The sequence below is a fragment of the Pristis pectinata genome, chromosome 7 (genome assembly GCF_009764475.1).
Source record: "Pristis pectinata isolate sPriPec2 chromosome 7, sPriPec2.1.pri, whole genome shotgun sequence".
NCBI classification, from domain to species: Eukaryota; Metazoa; Chordata; class Chondrichthyes; order Rhinopristiformes; family Pristidae; genus Pristis; species Pristis pectinata.
Window position 1 is genome coordinate 64,810,392 of NC_067411.1, and position 16,275 is coordinate 64,826,666.

At 41.4% G+C, this 16,275-nt stretch overlaps 1 protein-coding gene across 3 annotated transcripts in view; it reads left to right on the forward strand.

Moving 5' to 3' along the window:
* Positions 1-1,737: 1,737 nt before the first annotated feature.
* Positions 1,738-16,275, forward strand: part of pum3 (pumilio RNA-binding family member 3) — a 37,374-nt gene continuing 22,836 nt past the window's right edge. The window contains exons 1-7 of one of the 3 annotated variants that reach the window (XM_052019510.1): positions 1,738-1,965; positions 10,135-10,252; positions 10,525-10,686; positions 11,855-11,990; positions 14,292-14,367; positions 15,631-15,724; positions 16,179-16,245. In XM_052019510.1, the coding sequence (XP_051875470.1) occupies positions 10,153-10,252; positions 10,525-10,686; positions 11,855-11,990; positions 14,292-14,367; positions 15,631-15,724; positions 16,179-16,245 (635 nt within the window). In that variant the 5' untranslated portion in view covers positions 1,738-1,965; positions 10,135-10,152. The other 2 variants (XM_052019511.1, XM_052019512.1) reach the window with 2 other exon arrangements.

Consider the following 16,275-nt stretch of genomic DNA (forward strand, 5'->3'; position numbering starts at 1 on the left):
GCGCGTGTGGTGATGGTTTTGATGACAGTGACATCGTCAATGCACTTATTGATGTAGTCAGTCACCACAGCTGCATACTCCTCCAAATTGATGGTATGGTCATAGGTGGCTGCTTCTCTAAACATACTCCAGTCCGTGTTTTCAAAGCAGTCCTCTAAGGCTGACATTGTATTCACAGGCCATAACAGAGACGTGGTCTGAGTAGCCAAGGTGGGGGCAGGGGACAGCTCTGTATGCATTCTTGATATTTGTGAATATCAGGTCCAATGTACTCACTCCCCAGGTTGCAAAGTTAACATGTTGGAAAAATTTTGGAAGCACCGATTTTAAGTTAGCATGGTTAAAATCTCCAGCGACAATAGAACAGCCTTCAGGGTGAGCCGTTTGAAGTTCGCTTATCGCTCCATAACATTCACACAGTGCTTGCCCGGTATTAACACCTGGGGGGGATGTACACAGCCACAGTAACAATGGCTGTGAACTCCCTTGGCAGATAGTATGGCCGGCATTTAACTATAGAAAACTCCACTAGCGGCGAACAGTGCTTTGAGACCAGCACAGCGTTATTGCACCATTCGTTGTTTATATAAACACACAAACCACCTCCACGGGTCTTACCAGACACTGATGCTACCCTATCTGCTCTTTGCTTTGCTGTTGCTTTCGGAAATGCCTTGTGTGGTGCTTCTCTGTTTTCACAGCATGCACTGTTGTGTCTGCCCTGTGCGGCTCCTTAGCTTGTGCTCGTGTGGTTTCTGCTGACCTACACATATTCACCGCCTTTTCCGGGGTCAAGTCTTTTTCATGCAAGTCTTTCTCTGAGTCCATTATCTGGAATTCCACAAACTATTCTGTCTTTAACTAGTGAGTTTCTCAAATCTCTAAATCCACAAGACTTACTCAGTTTGTGACGCTCAGCTAAGTATTGGTCGAAGCTAACACCTTGTTTCTGGTCACAGGAAAATAATTTATATCACTCAAATGTGATGTTTTTACTTGGGATAAAATACTCCTCAAATTTTTTCATCAAAGTACCCAACTCAAAAGCTGTCTCATCAATTTGAAAGCAGTTATAGATGTCCAAGGCATCTTCACCAATCATGTGCAGAAAAATAGACACTTTCAACTTTTCATTGTTCCCTCCTGCTCCACTAGTATCTAAATATATGTTGAATCACTGTTTGAAGCGTTTCCAATTATCGGTTCAATTGTCAGTAAACTGCATAGGCTTGGGAGAACTTAGCTTATCCATAACGAGAACTCTCGGCCTCTCACCTGAATCTCTCTTGGCAAATCCAGTGACTGCTGAACTTCAGGAACAATGTGCTCCCTCGCCACATTGACCAGCTTTTTCTCCATCTTATTACAGCTTTTCTTTCGTACACACTGACTCTCTTTCTCAGTTGCACACAATATTCATCTACTCTCCCTGTTCAGACCTCACACCAACTTCTGACACCACGTTATGTTTGTTCTTCATCAAGAGACAAACTTCACATGGGTTTAACATCTGAACATTTTTTATTCACCAACAACAGTGGCTTGCTTTCCCTCTCTTTTTACAGCCTCTTCCTCTTCCCCATGTGACCCCTTGCATTACCTATTGGGAACTGTAGTTCTTTATTATAACTAAATAATAACACAGAGTTGTCAGCCGGACACTAAATCTACAGCCTGTATTACCCGGAGTCAGCCGGATACTAAATCTGTTGCACCAACCTGTGTTTCCCGAACCCCGCCTTCTATCGGGTAATCTTCGCGGCCGAAGTTATTTCATTTCCGAATTATTCCTGATAGGATTTAATTTGAATGAAGGGAACTCCTATTTAATATTTCGTACTTTACGACTGTGTTATTTTTCAAGTGAACATCGCTCCGGGAAATGACGCCGACGGCGTTGGCCGTTGAGGGAGCAAGCGGACGTGTTGACGTCAGGCGCAGCGCGGGCAGCGGCACGCGGAGCGGGTGAGTGGACGGACGTGTTGACGTCAGGCGCAGCGCGGGCAGCGGCACGCGGAGCGGGTGAGTGGACGGATGTGCGGCTCGCGCGCCGGCTCCGGGGTCAACGGGAGGGAGGCGGCGGCGGCGGTGGCCGCCAGTGCAGGGCCCGGGGTTAATGCCCGGGGAGATGTGGATGATCCTGGGGCTTCCGCCGGTTGGGAGAAGTGCACGATCCCTGTGGTGTGGGAAGTGTCCCCTCCTCCCCCGGTTCGCCCGTCCCTGGTACGGGGGAGGGATGAAGAGGCCGCCCCTGGGGGGGGGATGGCGGGGTGAAGAAGCCGCCCCTGGGGGGGGATGGACGGGTGAAGAGGCCGCCCCCTGGGGGGGAGGGATGGAGGGGTGAAGAGGCCGCCCCTGGGGGGGGATGGACGGGTGAAGAGGCCGCCCCCTGGGGGGGAGGGATGGAGGGGTGAAGAGGCCGCCCCTGGGGGGGGATGGACGGGTGAAGAGGCCGCCCCCTGGGGGGGAGGGATGGAGGGGTGAAGAAGCCGCCCCCTGGGGGGGGGGGGAATGGGGGGGGTGAAGAGGCCGCCCCCTGGTGGGAGAGGGTCTGGAGATAATCAGCTGTCTGAGGGAGGAAGGTAGGGAGGAGGCTGCCAGTGTGAAATAGAGGCAACATTGGTGTGAATTTTGGAATGGTCAGGCAGTATTGGTGTTGTTTGCCTGAAATTTTCCATAACTTTAGGTTTCTAATCCTAGTTGCTTTTCTGTGGTTTAAAAGTAAATGTAGGGAGGTGTTGCAGGTGGGCATGTGTTGTATTGGTTACCACTTACTGTAGATGGGGATAAAAGAGCTAGAGTAATTTTTTCACAAAATACATTCCCATGGAAAAATATCTGCATACTCATTTCACATATATCTGTGAATGTTTTCCAGTCAATATACCTTATAAATCATAATCATCCATTAAGTGTTCTTATTTAGTAGTGGTGGCGCAATGTGTTGAATACAGATGGCCTAGATATCCTGTACACCAGTCAGTAATCACCACTTCTAATGAGGAAGGCAACTGATGTAGGATTTGGATACAAGGATGTAACATACTCCTTGCAATAACAGCCAGTATTCAATTTGGCTTTCTAATTACCCCCACATTATGGTCATTCCAGCAACAGGAATGAGCCCTTATGGAATTCACATATCACTGTACAAAAATTTGAGATGTGGAATTAAATTTGCTTTTTCAAAATTTATGTGGGAGAAAAAAACCACAATGTGAAAGAAACAACAAGTTTTGTCAATTTTTATCTTAAGTCACTCAATTCTATGGGCTTTGGACATGACGTCACCACATTGGGTTGGCATTCACAGCCGAGTCCCTCATTTGCCTTGCCCTCTCCAGACTGAGGATATGTGAACAGACATCTCAGAGTGCAGTGCTGCCAAGATCTTCATCTGAAGCATTTTCTCTGGCACGCATTGTGGAGAGGGGGAGTCGCATTGGTCATGGCTAGTAATCTCTCCACTTATACTCCTCTTCTACTAGGTCACTGCGCTTTAACCCATTGCCCTCCTGAATTCCTTCTACGTAGTCTTTCTCCCAATGAACCCTGATCCTCGAATCCCATCCCTTTCCCAAACCCCGAGCTTTGCATGTCAGAGAAAGTACCTTGCAGGCGTCAGAGTGCAGTGCTGCTGCACTCAGACTAGAGGGGGCATGGCAAAGGAGGGACACAATCAACGTAGTGTTGTCATAACCAAATCTTATTGACCCAAGCTACAAAGTGACTAAAGATAAAAATTGACAAAATCTGTTGTTCCTTTTGCATGAGCCTTGTCCATTCTGAGTCTAATGTTCTCAGGTATTAAGTAATGGCAGTGGGTCACTTTGTCATTGCTAGTACCATGGCTTAATATGAGAGAAAAACATCCAAGGGAACGCATCTCCACTTATAACATGGGATTCAGTGGGAAAAGAATCAGAATCGAGTTTATTATCACTGACGTATGATGTGAAATTTGTTGTTTTGTGGCAGCAGTGCAGTGCAAGACATAAAAACTATAAATTACAAAATAAATAAGTAGTGCAAAAAAGGAATAATGAAGAAGTGTTCATGGACCATTCAGAAATCTGATGGAGGGGAAGAAGCTGTCCCTAAGTTGTTGATTGTGGGTCTTCAGGCGCCTGTACCTCCTCCCTGACAGTGGTAGCGAGAAGAGAGCATGTCCTGGACGGTAAGGGTCCTTAGTGATGGATGCCACCTTCTTGAGGCACTGCCTCTTGAAGCTGTCTTTGATGGTAGTGTGGGTTGTGCCCACGAAAGAGCTGGCTGAATCTACAACCCTCTGCAGCCTCTTGCAATCCTGTGCTTTGGAACCAGTCAGAATGCTCTCCACCGTACATCTTTAGAAATTTGCGAGTCTTTCGTGACGTACCAAATCTCCTCAAACTCCTAATGAAGTAGAACCGCTGGCTTACCTTCTTCATGATTGCGTCAGTGTGTTGGGCCCAGGATAGATCCTCTGAGATGTTGACACCCAGGAACTTGAAACTGCTCATTCTTTCCACCGATGATCCCTCAATGAGGACTGGTGTGTGTTCTCCCGAGTTCCTCCTCCTGAAGTCCACAATCAATTCTTTGTTCTTGCTGACATTGAGTGCAAAGTTATTGTTCCGACACCACTCAACCAGCTGATCTGTTTCACTCCTGTATACCTCATCGCTATCTGAGATTCTACCAACCACAGTGGTGTCATCAGCAAATTTATAGATGGCGTTTGAGCTGTGCTTAGCCACACAGTCGTAAGTGTAGAGAGAGTAGAGCAGATACAGAAAATCGCAAAGTGGAAGCCTCTCTAGGAATGCAACCCCTCCATAATGGAGGGATCACCTGCACTTGCCATGCCTTCATGCTAAATTTTGGTGTTTCGTTTATGAGGGTATTTTGGATCCCTCCATACTATGGTACCCTGTGGTCTTTCTCCCATTTAAACAATATTTCACTGTTCTATTCTTTTAAAGTGGATGACCTCTTATTTCTCCATTGTGTATTTCATTTGCCAAACTTTTGCCCGCTCACTTATCTACGTATATCCCTTTGCGGTTCTCACAACTTGCTCTGTTACTAATCTTTGTATTGGGAGCAAATTTGACTATAATACGCTTGGTCCTTTCATCTAAATCATTCAGGTAGATTGTAAATACTTGCAGCCCCATCACTGATCCTTGTGGCATACCACAAGTTAAAGCTAGCCAACCTGAAAATGAGGCATTCATCCTGACCCTCTCCTGTTATTTAGCCAATTATTTTACCTTGCTAATGTGTTGCTGCATCTCGCCACCAACATTACAAAAGCAAATATCCTGTTGTCCACTCCCTTGCCTGGATGAGTGTAATTTGAACAACACTTGGGAAGCTTGACACTATCCTGGACAAAGCAGAGAGCTTGATTGGCACTCCATCTGCTTCTCCAAACATTCATTGCCTCCAGTGCTGGTGGCCCGTGGCTGCAGTGTGTATCACCTACAAAATGCACTACAGTCACTCAGCCAGGCTACAGAGTTGCTCAAACCTGTGACCTTGTACAGTGGCAGCTGGCATATGGGGACAGCACACCTTGCTGTCACTTGCTGGCCTGTGGGGACAGCACACCTTGCTGGGTGTAAATACTGAAACTCCCTACCTAACAGCACTTGGGGAGTAAATTCACCTGAAAGAGTGCATCGTTCAAGAAGGTAGCTCGCTACCTACTTCTCAAGAGCAGTTAGGGATGGGCAATAAATATTGGCTAAAGTCAGAAAGTGAATTTAAAAAATCATTTCCTGGCCTTGGTCCATACCTTGCAACCACACCTCTAATGTCTATCAAATCATGCCCATTTATTTACATTTATATCTATATTATCAATTCATTATCTTGTTACAAGTGCAGCATGCATTCAGACAAGGAATCTTTTTCTTAAACTATTTTTCTCCTGCTGTGACTTTACTGCGCTATCCCATCCTGATGCACTTTGGGTACCATTACCCATTTCCATATCCTACACTAAAAGCAGTAAGTGCTAGAAACACTCAGCAGGTCATGGAGCATCTGTGAAAAAACCAAATGATAAAGGATCTGATGAAGAGTCTTCAGCCTGATACATTAACTCTGTTTTTCATTCCGAAGATGTTGCCTGACCTGCTGAATGTTTCCAGCATTTTGTTTTATTTTAGATTTCTAGCATCTGCACTTTTTAATTTTTCTCTATCATGCAATATCCTTTACCTTGAGGTTAAAAGAAATGTATACTGTTACCAGCTTTGTTCACAATGAGAGCACATTTTAAGAGATAGGATTTATGAGTATTTAGAGAATCGTGGACTGATTAGGGACAGCCAGCATGGCTTTGTGAAGGGAAGATCTTGCCTCACGAGCCTGATAGGGTTCTTTGAGGAGGTGACCAGGAAGATTGATGAGGGTAGTGCAGTGGATGTGGTCTACATGGATTTTAGTAAGGCGTTTGATAAGGTTCCGCATGGTAGGCTTCTTCAGAAGGTCAGAGGCCAAGGGATCCAGGGAGGCTTGGCCGTGTGGATTCAGAATTGGCTTGCCTATAGAAAGCAGAGGGTTGTGGTGGAGGGAGCGCATTCGGATTGGAGGGCTGTGACTAGTGGCGTCCCATAGGGATCGGTTCTGGGACTCTACTTTTCGTGATGTTTATTAATGACTTAGATGAGGGGGTGGAAGGGTGGGTTAGAAATTTTGCAGATGACACAAAGATCGGTGGTGTTGTGGATAGTGTGGAGGGCTGTTGAAGCTTACAGAGGGATATCGATAGGATGCAGAGCTGGGCTGACAAGTGGCAGATGGAGTTCAATCCGGAGAAGTGTGAGGTGGTACACTTTGGAAGAACTAACTCCAAGGTGGAGTACAAGGTTAATGGCAGGATTCTGGGTAGTGTGGAGGAGCAGAGGGATCTGGGGGTTCATATCCACAGATCTCTGAAAGTTGCTTCACAGGTGGATAGGGTAATTAAGAAAGCTTATGGGGTGTTAGCTTTCATAAATCGGGGGATCGAGTTTAAGAGCCGCGAAGTAATGATGCAGCTTTACAAAACTCTGGTTAGACCACACTTAGAGTACTGTGTCCAATTCTGGTCGCCTCATTATAGGAAGGATGTGGAGGCATTGGAAAGGGTGCAGAGGAGATTTACCAGGATGCTGCCTGGATTAGAGAGTATGGATTATGAGGAGAGACTAAAGGAGCTAGGGCTTTACTCATTTGAGAGGAGACATGATGGAGGTATACAGGAAATCCCTGGATTACGAATGAGTTCCATTTTTGAGTCTGTTCGTAGATCGAATTTGTATGTAAGTCGGAACAGTTACGTACAGTTCACATCTAACATCAATTAGTCAAATGTTTGTCTTAGTATATGGTATATATTTTGCCTAAAACATCATAATCTGTCACTCGCTACCTGGTGGGAATAGCAGCAGCTGATCTCCTGGTCGTTATCTCAGGTCCCGGATTGGTGTTAATTGGTTCCATTTATTTCCCTGATTCATTCCTCAGCATGACTCCTATTTGTTGTCTCACTGGATTTCTGGTCAGGGCAAGCATCTCAGTCTCTGTATGGCTGATAGTCGTTTTCAGCTTTGATCGATTTGTGGCCATTTCTTGTGAGAAACTGAAAACGAAATATTGCACCAAGAGAACGACAGCTGCGGTTATAGGGACAGTAAATGTGCTGGGCTGTTCAGAGAGTGTCCCCTGGTACTTTAAATATGAACCTGGACACATAATTGACAATATTCCCTGGCTTTGTGCTGTTTGACGAAGTTTCTAAACGTCCTTCGCGTGGATCGCATTCGACCTGTTTCACCTTGTTTTAACCCCCTGTGTGCCGTTCTTTCTGATTTTGATGTTCAATGTTCTGATGGTCAGACGTATATTAGCAGCTAGTAGAGTCAGCATGGGACAGCAATGGAGAGAATGAACCCAGAGATTAAAAACTGAAGGAAATCCATCGTTTTACTCTTCAGCATATCCAGCAGTTTCATACTGTTGTGGGTGACCTGGGTTGAGTATAACATAAGTCACTGAATTATAAAATAAGAGCGAAATATTTGCCCAAAAAGGGGGCGAGATGTCGTTAGACAGAAGGTCGTAGATTATGTGGATCTCCCCATTAAGAATGAAGGAAACAGTTGAATGGATAGTTGAATAGAGACTGTAACTGAGGAGAGGTGTTCCCTCCGGAAAAGACTAGTGCCAGCAAAATTCGTCATGACTTCATGCTTGCAGTTTGTTGTGATTCTGTAATTGGTAATAATGTTGAATGTTTGGCTCAGTGACACAATGAGATCAGAAGACATTGTTAAACGAGCATTAAGGAGAACAACGTTTCTTGTGGGTCCAATGTCATTTGTGGGGAAAGGTCAATGGTGTAATAAACCAGGGGTGCAGGGGGTGGTGGGGGGGGGGGAGAAGTTACCGCGTGTCCTGAAAGTGACGTGGAATTATTTCACGTAGAATACGAAGCTATGAAATACATAGTTCTCCCTCGTGCCGACAAACTGCTTAAAACGCGCAGTGTTTTGAGCGTCGTGCAAGGTAGTCCGCCCGTTCGTTAATACGAACTATTGTGTGTAACTCGATTTTTTAAAATAATAGGCTTTACGGAGGTCGGTTCATAAGTACAGGCGTTCGTAAATCGGGCATTCGTAATCCGGGGACCTCCTGTACAAAATAGATAGAGTGGACAGCCAGCGCCTCTTTACCAGGGCACCAGAACTCACTACAAGAGGGCATGGCTTTAAGGTAATGGGTGGGAAGTTCAAGGGAGATGTCAGAGGGAGGTTTTTCACCCAGAGAGTGGTTGGTGCATGGAATGCGCTGCCTGGGGTGGTGGTGGAGGCTGATACGTTGGTCAAGTTCAAGAGATTGTTAGATAAGCATATGGAGGAATTTAAAATAGAGGGATATGTGGGAGGAAGGGGTTAGATAGTCTTAGGCGTGGTTTGAAGGTCGGCATAACATGGTGGGCCGAAGGGCCTGTATTGTGCTGTATTGTTCTATGGTTCTATTTAAAAGCCAGCATCACAGAAGCTCTAAGTAGTTTCCAATGTAGATTAAGCTTGAGGAATTTGTAGCAGCTACAAACTTTACCCCTATTATACAAGGTTAGGTTTCCATGTATATTTAGGTTTTTGGTTTTGTTGATAAACCTGATGATTCTCCACTTAGTCCCATGGAAGATTCCAGAATTAAGTTGAACATTTTCCAGAAGTATTAATTTTGATACTCTGCAGCTACCCATGCAGCTGCCATTTCTGGTTTAAAAGATTGTGCCTCATCATTCTGTACAGATGGGCAGTGTTGATACTTGGTGTTCTCTTAGCTTCCTGTGCCTTTTAGCAGAGCTTCCAGGTGTGTCCAGTTTTGCAATTGTTAATGTGGGCATTTTCAGGTTAAACAGTTTTTCAGTTTTTAATCAAAATGGATTTGATCTGATACTTCGACAAAATTTATATGAGCTATAACTTTAAAAAAAGACATAGGAAGGCTCACTTAAAAGAACTAGCCGCCCATGAACAAATGTCCTTGCTTCTTACTTCTCTGACACTGCCAACTGATAGTTTGCAAATTGTTCTTATTGCTGCATATACCCAATTATTATCTGCTTATACCAGATTCTTTTTAGCCACATATTTTATTTCTATATTTATGTTTATGGTTTATTAGAAGAAATGGTCTACATTTGAATTACTGTATTCAAGTTTAATTTTTCACCATAAGATTGTTTTATTTCATAGATTGTTTTCTGATTAAGTATGTGATATTTTCCGGGAAAATGTTTCTAACTAATCGTGGAGTTGATTTCCTTCGATTCTGTCATAAAGATGTATGGTGTAAATCTGATCTATGCATTCTTTTAGCAAATAATCAACTGAGATTACACAAATTAAGAAATAGTTGTGGTCTGTTGCATAAGACTAAATCTGAAAGATCATTTTTATTCAGGTCGCATACCTATTTTTGTTTGTTTTTAGTTTTGTAAGTGAGATTGTAACATTTTTGTGTATTTTGCCTTGATTTGTATGTTTTTAGTGGCATTGTTCTTTTATAACACTGCAAAACATTATGCTGTTCCATCTGGTCTGAAGTATAGATTCAGTACAGTAATTATTTCTGTTGTTCTTGCAGGTGGAGTTGAGGGAGATCATGGTGCTTAAAGGTAAAAACTTATCTGGGAAAGGTAGAAGTGCCCCACCTGGAAAGAGCAAAGTTAAAAAGTTTGACAGATCTAAGAATGTTGCATCAGGTAAGCCCTTGATGTTATAGAATCCAATAGGTGAACCAATCTACCAGTTTTAATGCAGAAATCAAACTTGGATCTGCCTTCACATCCTTTTATTTGAAGTGCTAATCTTCAAATTGAGACCTTTGCATAGAAAATTGAAGGCTGCTTTTATGAACATAAAGTGCAAAGAAGTTATTTCCCAAATTTGACGTTGAAATTTGTGCTATATTTGTTACAGAAATTACAGGCATCTGTGTTAACTTCCTGATCTTTTTATTTGGGTTCTGACACAGGTGAAGCTGGGAAAGACAATTCAAAGTTCAAATCTCAAAAGTTTGAGAAGGCAGCAAAGTATCATGCCAAGACATTGGCAAATGCAACTGGAAAAGTGAAAAAAATTAAGGGAGAACGGCAAACTGGAAAAAAGAGGAAGCAATTGGGTGGAAATGAAGAGGGTACGTGGCTGATCGGCTTCTCTAGGTTTAAAAAATATCTTAAGCTTTTCAGTTTTTTAACTTTTTTTTTAGCAGTATGGAAATTATTACCTGGATTTCTGATCATTTCAAGCCATTGATTATGTAACTATAATTTATCATAAATTAATCAAACTTTCTTCATGTGCTTTAGTTCAATATTTGAGGCAATGTTTTGATATCCTATTTAACAACATAGGCGACTTGCATTGTTACGGCGGAGGGGGGGGGGGTTGCGTTCCCAGAAAATGGGCCTTGCAAGTGCGTCAAGCAAGATGTTGAGAAAAGAAAATTGTTGATTTATTTATTTTTTTTCCCACACACATTCTATGTAAGTGAACTTTATTCTGCATCTCAAATTTTTGGGCAGTGATTGTTAATTCTGTATGGCCAAATTTCCACAACCTAAACTGCTGTAATGCGGGGCTCGCCTGTATTAAAATAAGTGATCAGATTCAGATGTGTGAAGCCTAATCTTTTAGTCGCAATAAGTTTTCAATATTTAACACCGCTATTTTGGTATTTTTATGTTTTTGTTATTTTGATGCACTTGGATTGATGGTTTGCTTCATTTGTGTATTGTGCTAATGAAGAAGTTTACAGCATCTTTGAGGAATGGGTTATGTTTCTCCATATGATGATTCTTGATCTTGACCTTGCTTGTGCATAATTGTTTTATTTCCTGTTATGAAGGGAATTTAAAAATTGTGGGGAAAAAAATTAGACTGTTCTTGTACACCTTGGTGCCTAGCTACCAATGGTAAAATCTTTTGGATTAGGTTGATATAATTATGTGTTTAAACTTAATCATTTCATTTTGCATCTAATACTAGCTTTAGTCCTTGTTCTTAAAAAAGTATTGTTTATTTTTATCTCTGTCAAGCAAATAAAATCATTGGAATTAAAGACCTTGGGCATCATTGGTGCTGTTCTCATATTCTTGTATTTTCGTTACTACCCATCTACGTGCAAAGCTACAGGGTTGACCAGTAGATAATGCATTATTGAGTGTGTCAGGGACATGGCTGTATGGTGCACCATCCTTTGATTTTAAGTTTTTGTGGCAATCAGTGCATAGTATTTTAAAATGTATTTAAGATGTTATTTCTAAGGGACATTATGTGAAGCTAACAATGATTTGTGATTTTAGGAACCGTTGGAAAGAAACCTAAATGGGATGATTTCAAAAAACAAAAGAAAGAACTAAAAGTGAACAGACAACAGGACAAGAAAACTAATTATGATTTAATAATTCGATCAAAGCAGATCTGGGAAAGTGTAAGAAGGTATTTTCAACAAAGTTCAATTCAAGTTTATCTTTTACACTTGCAATAATTAAATGTCCACTTACAAAAGTGATGTTGTGTATTGAATGCAATCTTAATGACAAGTTGAAGACTGCGTTCCCCACTACCCTGTGCCTCTCCATCCTAATTCAAATAAATTAAGCATGAGTCTGATTACAAAGCTTGTATATGATTTTCATTGTTGAACTTATTTGCACACTTTGTCTTCATAAGATTTTTTGGTGCACTGGGAGAGAGGTTACCTCATCCTAATTTGATGCAACCAATTTAATTCTATAGATCCATTATATTCACTTTCTGAGATACCAGTGCTGAGCACCTGAATCAATTTGAAGTTCACCTGTGATTCTTATCCTCAGAATATCAGTCCTGTCGAGTCAGCTCAGACTCCCTCAATGGGTTATTAATTTTCCTTGTTGCTACTGTTATCAAGGATCATGACTGATATATTGGCTGAATCAATTTGCAATTTAAACACAACAGGATGAATTAAAATCTTACTCTGAAATTATAGTTTTGTTTTAACCCTAATTTTACACAGTAGTAAAATCTATATTTGTTTTAAATTTATTCCATCAGACACTTCAAAGTTGTTTTTAATACATCTAATATAAAGTTAATGCTGATTTCTCCACAACATTTAATTGCTTGCTTTGATTTGTGTTTTAAATTAACTTCCATCATAGGTATTTTCCCATAAAATGTATCATATTTCTCTTTGCTTACCAAGAACTGCAGCATTTTAATAGGCACAATTTGAAGATTTAGAAAGGTAAAACTTGCTGTGGAATAGAAAGAAAAATATTCATGAAGTAATTGGCATTTGCGTATTATCAACTCTTATTCACTGCAGATTAAGAAGAATAACTTCAAATCTCCAGTGAATAAAATTAAGCTTTCCACATCGATCGTGGTATCTTTTTGTAATAGGGAAATAAATGGAGTAATTCATTTATTGACAGGCAGTTGTAGTAGATTATGATATCTTCATTTAATTATGAACCAGATGTGTTTAAAATACTTGGGTAGTAATACTACTGCCTACAATCAAAACATAATAAAAATGGTTAAGCACTTAGAATCTAGCCACTTGACAACAGTAAACCTGGAAGGAAGCTTCAAAAATTGCACTGCAGTAGGTATTTGAAAATTGGTAATTAATAACATTGTCTGGTTCTGATGAAGGGTCTTTAAACTTAATTGTTAACTCTGCTTCTCCCTGCACAGCTACTGCCTGACCTACTGAGAATTTCCAATGTGTTCTGTTTTTTTTTGAGTAACATTAAATTTGATTTCCTATACCTAGAACCATACAGCACAGTGCAGCCCCACAGCCCACAATGTTATGCCAACCTATTATAAACCTTATCCCCGGTCAATATATCCCTCTCTCTACTTCACCTTCTATAACCCTCTATTTTTCTTTCGTCCGTGTGCCTATCTAATAGTCTCTTAAATGACCCTCTCGTAACGGCCCCTACCACCACCACCACCCGCAGTGCATTCCAGGCTCCTACCACTCTGTGTGTGTGTGTGTAAAAAAAAAACCTACCTGTGACATCTCCCCTGAACTTTCCTCCATGCACCTTAAATGGGTGACCTTTAGTATTGTCATTGCCACCCTGGGGAAAAGATGCTGGCTGTCCACTCTGTCTATGCCTCTCATAATCTTTTATACCTCTATGAAGTCTCCTCTCATCCTCAGTCGCTCCAAAGAGAAAAGCCTTAACTCGCTCAACCTCTCCTCGTAAGACATGCTCTCCAACCCAGGTAGTCTCCTTGTAAATCTCCTCTGCACCCTCTCCAAAGCTTCCACATCCTTCCTATAATGTGGTGACCAGAACTGAACACAATATTCCAAGTGTGGTCTAACCAGACTTACAGAGCTGCAACATTACCTCTTGGCTCTTGAACTCAATCCCCCGTTAATGAAGGCCAGCACACCACACACCTTCTCAACCACCCTATCCACTTGTGCGTCAACTTTGAGGGATCTATGTACTTGGACCCCAAGATCTCTCTGTTCCTCCACACTGCTAAGAATCCTGCCATTAACCATGTACTCTGCCTTCAAGTTCGTTCTTCCAAAGTGTATCACTTCACACTTCTCTGGATTGAACTCCATCTGCCACTTCTCTGCCCAGCTCTGCATCCTGTCTAAATCCTGTTGCAACCTACAACAATCTTCTTCTCTATCTACTACACCAATCTTCATGTCATCTGCAAACTTACCAACCCATTCATACTTTATATATTTCTTAAATGCTTTTATTCCTCCAGAAAAGACTGCAGTAAAGAGAAGAAAGCAGAACTTATGAAAGAATTGCAGAATCTAGTCCATGGAAATATTAAAAATGTATGTTTTTTTTTACTTTAAACCTTTCATTAGTATTAATGCTTGGTTAAGAAGATCGTATCTGGAGGGTTGTACAGATCTCAGATCATTTAATGCAGGTTTCGTACCGTATTTAATACTAGAATATTTGTAATTATGTAATTGTTTTTTCAGTGTTTAACCTATAGCTTAATTTGTGTATCATATGCTTATTTCAGTAATGTAGGATAATTATATCTTGTAGTCTAAGAATGACACTCCCTGCATTTCATCACAGGTTAATACAATGGGGCAAAATTTCCACTAAAGTCCAGTATACATGTTCAGTGGATATATCCTTAACAGGACATTTCCTAAGTGGAGGTGATGGCAGAGTCTCTCATGCAGCATGAGCTGCAGGATTTCTGGCTGGGACTCCTGGAGTCTAACAGGGCAGTGTGAACCTCCATAGCTTTCCCAACTCCTAAACTGGAGAATATGCCTGCTTCCGAATATACTTGATGCATGTATAGCAGGCTGTTTTAAATAAAAAGGAAGAAGTTGTTTACTGGGATTAGGGTAAATTGGGCTTTTTTATTGTCTTCAAGAGTGTATGTGTGTGTTTTTACACTTTTAAGATTTAAATTTTTGACAGGTTCTAAGCAGTTCTGAATGCCAATGCTGTTCTTTTCAGCACAGCTGGCTGTTTGCTCTGAGTTCCCTGGGCTGCTCTGATAAGCTTGGAGTTGGCCCCTCAGCAGAGAACTTTCTCCAGAATTGCACTTAAAGAAACAGCATGAAAAAGACACAGATGACAGTCAATCTCAGGGCATTGGAAGATCTGCCCTGGTGTTTTGCAGTGTATAACGTACCTGTCCTTAAAGGCTTAACTTAATTTCCTTTAATGCTGCTGTGTGGTGTTTGTTTTACCCACTGGACCTGTGGTTTTAAATTGTATTTAAATACTGAACTTTGGCTGTTTTTACATTTAGCAGATAGAATTTGTTGCTTTGAAGACAAATCAAACACAATTCCATGTTGGTATCCTGTCTACGGTAGAATGCTGTCACAGGAGACCTGCTGGCATGTGATTCCCAAAACTACGTTACCAATTCTATAATGTTGAGAGAAAATGCAGTTAGAAGTGCAGTGTTGGTTCCTTTTTTATTTAAATCCTTACTGGGAATTTTACTTTGGCATCTTATTGAATCCCTAGTAATTTAGATTGAATAAACAAGAAATTCTACCATAATTCTACCACTGATGGTGTTTTTTTTACTTGAATTGCTTTATTATCTTTTCCAGATTGCATTTGCACATGATTCTGCCCGAGTAATCCAGTGTTATATTCAGTTTGGTGATGAAGAACAAAGGCAAGAGGCGTTTGAGGAATTGAAAGGTATTTTAAAACTATATGCTCTTCACCAATAACCTACTCACCACTGACAGTTTTTTTTACCAGAGCCACTTGGTTCCAGACCTTTGTCCAGTCCCAAATATGGACCAAAGAGCTGAATTGCAGTGGTGGTGCAAAAGTATCTGCCCTTGACAACAAGGCACTATTTAAACAAGTCTGGCATCAGTATGTCCTGGTAAAATGAGTTTCTCAGTGCAATCAACAATAAGCATTGTTCAATCCATTTGCAACTCCTGGAACTCTGCCCAGCAGCATTGTGGGAATACCTTCAACAGAAGGTCTGCAGAGGTTCAAGAATATGGTTCATCACCATATTCTCAAGAGCAATTAGGAATGGGCAATAAATTCTGGCCTAACAAGCAATGCTCAGATACTGGAAATGAATAAAAATTAGATGCTTTCTTTCAGTTAATACTACCTTGTAATTTCTTTTCAGAGCATTTGGTTGACTTGAGTAAATCCAAGTATGGAAGGCATATTGTGAAAAAAATTCTAATGTATGGGTAAGTGTTATGTTAGAGATTAATCATGAG